The 6000-nt window shown below is 39.7% G+C and overlaps 1 protein-coding gene across 3 annotated transcripts in view; it reads left to right on the top strand.

The window, feature by feature from the left end:
• The window catches only part of macrod2 (mono-ADP ribosylhydrolase 2), a 370465-nt gene that overhangs the window by 362174 nt on the left and 2291 nt on the right, over nt 1–6000 (top strand). For all 3 annotated transcript variants that reach the window (XM_017037301.2, XM_025060625.1, XM_008321936.3), the window contains 2 exons: nt 4165–4203; nt 4684–4755. In XM_017037301.2, coding sequence (XP_016892790.1) covers nt 4165–4203; nt 4684–4755 — 111 coding nt within the window. The remainder of the gene's footprint in view (nt 1–4164; nt 4204–4683; nt 4756–6000) is intronic.

Below are 6000 nucleotides of genomic sequence, written 5' to 3' on the forward strand. Positions count from 1 at the left end.
GACAGTCCCCATGCTGCCATGTGAATGACCCACAGGGACCGCTTCCCCCGTGGGCTGACTGAGATACAATGACAGGCACATTAAAAGTGGTAGAAAAGAGGCACAACTGCTGTATACACTGAGAAACATAGTTCCAGAATAGCAGAATAATGAGGAAACTTTCTGCAAGTCCTGTAGAAGTTTTTATTTAGATTATCTTTAAAGTCCTCACTTGGCGTCTAATCACGTTTTTTATCACAGCTGAATATTGTCTCGCCGTAAACTGGTGCTGACCAACAAAACTCTAACTACCGCTTGTCTAATAAATGAATGGAAGGTCCGGGGTGTAATTTTCTGCTTGTCTGCATTCAAGGGTGACTTATGCCACACTCTGGCTTCCTCTCACTTTTCTTGTCTGTGTCTGTGTATGAGTGTGAACACACACATCCCATCCTCTCTGTTGATGGGATGTCTCCCTGGGATACTTTCACTGACTGTCTGAAAGCCTGAATTTAGGAAAAAAGTTGTAGATTGTGAAAGTTTAAAAAACGTAAAATTTTTGCTCAGTCGGCCGCTTTTCACTTGGACATTAGTCCTCTCCCGATGACCTTCGCAAGGGCAAGGCATTTCCACCATTATTTAAAAATACATGAAGATGACAAGCAAATGCAGATTTCCTTAAAATTCAAACAGCGGTTTCTGCTAATGGAACAAACCTACGCAGTAGTCTGGATTTGGGGTTTGATGTGATATTAGGCAGGAGTTCGGAACCTTGTCGAGTTCACAATTACCTTGAAGGTATTTTATGGCTTAGCATGAAGGTATTGCAATGCAGTTAAAGCCTTATAAGTATCTCAGTTGGTCTATGTTCTGCCTCTGTGATGTGATCAGATCAAGTATGACTTATTAGTGATGATGTAGGCCACGTAAAGAAGAGTGGTAGCTTTTTGCCCTCTAGCGAGAAATATCAGTGGTTCACTCCTTCAATCTTGAGACTTTCTGTATGAAGTTTAAATGTTCTCCCTGTGTGTTCTCTCCAGGATATATTTACCATAAATATTAGTGTGAATAGTTGTTTGTTCGTGTGGTCCACGATGTACCTTGCCCTCACCCATTGACTGCAGTGACTTGCTGCAGTTCCCCCTGCTGTTGAAATGTGATAATTATTTTATATAACATTAAATTACATCAATTACCTGTTTGATGGAGCTGGTGGTGATCAGTTGTGCTTCCTACTCTGGGAGTCCAGACTGCTCAGTGTTTTTCTGCTCTTTTTCTCATGCACTCTCTGTGGACTCTCTCCGTTCAGTGAGAACCTTGAGAGAGGCCTGTTTTTCTCCCTGCACCCCATCTTGTTTATGTGTTTACCACCGCACACTCACATCCTCTCTTAAATGATAGCCCCTCTACTGTCAGCACACAGGAGTCAAATTAGAGAGCGAGACAGACAAATGTTGCTGTGCCCTCTGAGCTTCAGGCAGTCACGGGAGGCTGGAGCTGCAATCAATTGAAATTCTGAGCCTTTGGCTTTGTTTTGATCAGCGCCAGATAATAGAGGAAGAGGATGCTGCCCGCCTCCAAGACTGTGTTGTTATTACCTGAGAGAGAGAGAAAGTGAGAGAGCGAGGGGAAGTAGTAGGGCACATCTGGAATTAGTTCAGTGTTTTCTTCAGCTCCTGCTGCTGCCTTCACCTGCTACTGTAGCGTCAATAAAACAGCAGATATTAAAAAGGTTGAGTTCCAGCAAAAGTCGGAACATCAGGCATGTTTCACAGGTCCTGTCGTCATCTTCAGAAGCTGTAATGTAATGATGTGAAATAGTGTGACATATCATTTCATAGACATGCATAATCTATTGTATCCGATGTGAGTGTATACGTACCACACACGTTTGGTGAAATTTGTGTAGGAGTGTTTTGGGTTGTTTTGTTTTTTGTTTGTTTTTTTAGCAAGGATTCCATTACAGTTATTATTACAGTTATTATGTGCGTGCATGGATTATGTTGGTGTCTAATTTTGTGATGGCAGACTGTTATACTTTTGTGTTTAGACATAGAGTGGATATAAGAAATATATCAAGACATTTATCATACTGGGTTATTACTGATTTCAATATGTGGAGAAAATGGAAAAACTGACATTTAGAATCTTCGAGGGCAGCGTTGACCCTGCAAATCTATGTTTTGTATTTTGCATTTGATCTGAAATGTTTGTTATAGATGCAAGTGTCTCCACCCGCATTTCAAAACTTACTTTTAGAACTTGGAAAACCACTGTACAAATCTGTGTTTTTACATAGTAAAACCTTTGCTGCTTCAACAGCACAATTAATGGTAATTTTCCTTCACTGCTTAGGAATCCAAGTGAGTTAGGTCTTAAACAGTTCTCAGGACAGGTTTTGCATTTTTTGCCCCTCTGGACTTCCTGCTCGCTTCGCTAAGTTTTTGATAACCAGGACAAAACTTTGAATAGTTTTGCATTAGTGAATCATATTGTAATTTTTGCCCCTGGACAGTTTCCATGACTCAGATGGAAAAAAAATACAAAAACAATAAAAAGGCAAAGGATGAGATTGTTGTTCTTTCATCCTTCCTGCTTTGAAGCACTTCCTGATTCCCAGTGGAGGCTCAGCGAGAAGAAGTTTTCCTTCCAAAATGTTGCAAGGTGTTAAATCAGTTTTATGTCGGCGCAGCAGTGTGTTATTAATAAACAATACATTCTGCATTGTTGCAGTCCAGCGGAGGTTTTATGCATCCACTGTACAATCATTTTATGTGTTTTATTAAATCTGAGTCTGAGACCTTAAACGAGCAGCAGGGATCGCGTGTCCTCTGAGGATTTAGATGACCTTCACCGCAGCCTTTGTGCTGTGAATATTCCACACATTTTTCTTACATGCATAAACACTATTTGTTTACATCTTTGCTGAAACGCCCAAAGGACCGCAGTTAATTTTATGGCGTGCTTTGTTTGGATGATTGTTGTTGTGAAGATTGGAAGCACAAAGCTTTTCTCTCGGTGACTTGGTGACAAAAAAAGAGATGTGTGACAGTGGCTGAGGGCATCAGGCTGCCTTCCAGGCCTGGAAGTCTCTAATTAATTTAGCATGAGTCACTTTTTTTTCTCCTTTTACTTCTTTCTTTATTGTCAAACTGTATTGTGGAAAATGTGTTTTTGTCGTTTTTGAGTATACAGTAATATTTGGTCAGTGTTTGTAAACACAGAACATGTTGTTGCACCACTGTATCCTACAATATTAGTAAATTTTTATTAGGGCTGTGTTTGTTTAATCTGATAGTCACTGGGTAGCTGTGGATTAATCACAGTTAATTAGGATAGATTGTGACCGTAATTAATCATGATTAAATATTTGATAGATTTGGTGGATTTTAGTCGTTGCTGTTTATCCTAACGTTGGCTCGTAGAACATGTAGAGACTTAATATCAACATTATTAATGTTACATATTAATATCAATTATGTGTTTGAATGCTTTACATATTTTAATGCGATTAATTTCACAAAATTGCATAATACAACTGACTGGTTAATTTTGACAGCCTCATTTTAAATATTAATGAAACACAAGGCTTTACTCTACATTAGACTAATAATACTTTATGATACTTTAGTGCAGTTAGCTAGTACACATTTCTTCATATTTTGAAATGACAATCCAAGCATTTCAATATTTTAAATAATTTTGAATAAAATTAAATATTTTTTTAATTTACCTCAAGGCAAAATTGAATTATCAGCCTGTGATAATAACATAAATAAAAATAGATTCTAGAAAAAAAAAGATTCTCCACCTCCTTAGTGATCATGTCTTCTTTACTAGTATATGGTATTATGGTTAGTGTTGCAATACTGCCACCTACTGTGAATTATTGAATTCCAAGAAATACCTGAACAAATCAGGAAACCAAGTGCAGCAGGGTTGTCCTCTGAAAGAAACACACCACCATACACTTACAGTGGCCACATTAAAGTGCCCAGAAATTTTGTGTGATCTGCGTGTGATGAGGTGTTGTGTTCTAAAGAAATACTTTAGAATTTAGAATATTAGAAATACATTATTTTGTTCAGACACCCCTGTCCCCTTCCTTTTTGTCCACAGCTTCTCTGTGTATAAAGTGATTTCATACAGTAACACATCAATGTCTTTATTTGTTCCACTTTGCAGATGTCTCTGAGATTAATGACACTGGCACCAGCAACAGAGGTGAGTTTTCCCCCCTGAACGACCCCCACTCTAGTGCTGAAACCTGTCAGTGAACACAACTGTCCCCGCTGTCTGCTGTCCTCATCCTGCCCTCTATTTCTTTATTCACACTTCTGCTTCTCCCCCAGTGACTGTGTCTGTCAACACACTTGCCTACATCTATATAAACACAGTCCTCAGTATTGTGGGGACAGACTAATCTGAGTCTTTAATTCGACTCTTTAATAAACAATATAACACTGCTCACATTCAGTTCACCTCAGACGTCAGCGAGTCGGCTTTAAACCTACTCAGGCTTTTTTCTTTTGTTTAAAATGCTACACTCTACTTGTGTAACTGGCTTGACAGGCCAGAAAGATTGTTCTGGTACATGATGATTTTCTGCACATGCTATGAGCTGAAATATTACTTCATTATCACTGCCTGCTAATATCCTGGCCTGTCTATTCTTCTCTTTTCTCTCACCCTCCACTCGTCCAGAGGAGATGAAGGATCATGTGGAGAGCTCAGAAGAGCCCAATTCAATTCCTACTGACAGCAATCAGTCCAAAGGTAAGTGCACAGAGAAGCCACTCACACGGGGCACTTATCTTACTCCCACCCCAATTTCTCTAGAGATTCTTATTAGTAGCCTCAGCTGCTGATTTGAAAATTCACCTCAGCCAGAGGCTCATCAGCAATGTGCAGCCGACTGTTACCCAGTTTTACCCCCTTTCCGTCCCCCACCTCTCAGTTTTCTCCACATCTCTGTGAGGGCAGGTCACAGGCACCATTTGCACGTGTTCCTCCAGGGCCAAATGCATTTTGTTAAAATTCTTTGCTTTTCAATGCAGTGCTGCAGATATGACCCTGATATGTTTGGTTTGAACGTGTCTGCATGTCTTTGGAGATGAAGTGTGATGAATCACCTGCAAACACTACTATCAAACATCTAATAAATCAAGCACCTGATACATATTTCTTCAGCGTGCAGCCAACACAGACAGTAATCATGCCAATAAATCATTTCTGATAAGTATACTCCACACTGTTTTTTCACTGTGGAATCTCCATGGAGACCCAGAGCAATAAGACTGCCTGTGATTTGATTGAATACATCTGTGGAGAGTGCTACGACTTTCTATGTCTGAATTAGTTCTGCATGTGGCTCCAAGGATTTGTAGTTCTCTGGTTACGGCAGATAAAAGTTTTCAGGTAGAAAGAATCACAGTGATTGTTTGGGTGGAAAAACACAGCAAGAACCAGGTGACATGTAAGACAGCTTTGTCCAGAGTTTTAATTTTACGATTAAAGAAGTTTCATTGTCAGATCTCAGATGTTGATTAGGTCTACTCATTTTGTTCAGATGGCCCTGATGAGGGGAAATGGTTGGTCTAGAAGGGAGGTCTTGGTTTCTGAGAAGATCCATTTTCATTTTTTGGAAACAGAGTTCTCTCCATGCCAATAGTTGTTGTGCAGTTGACCTTTACAATGTCACAAGTAAAAGTCAGTCCACACTTCCCTCCTCCATCCCTGCTGGCTCAATCCTCACGCAACCCCTGAGTTATTTTTCCACTGATGCTTGATTCATGAAAATACACAGTCTACAGACACAGACTGTGTTTTTGTTCAAAGCTTCCACTGTAGAAATACAGAGTGAAATGTGGAGTTCTTTCTAGTTGTACGACAGTTCAGACTTCACCATCTCGCAAATCATGTTTTGCCTTTATGAATTGTGAAAGATCTTTGTGGGATTTTCTGTGCAGCTTCTCTTCAGTATGTATAGGCTGTGAAAAATATACTTTTCTGGTATGCCAA

This window comes from Cynoglossus semilaevis, chromosome 12 (genome assembly GCF_000523025.1).
Source record: "Cynoglossus semilaevis isolate Cse_v1.0 chromosome 12, Cse_v1.0, whole genome shotgun sequence".
NCBI classification, from domain to species: Eukaryota; Metazoa; Chordata; class Actinopteri; order Pleuronectiformes; family Cynoglossidae; genus Cynoglossus; species Cynoglossus semilaevis.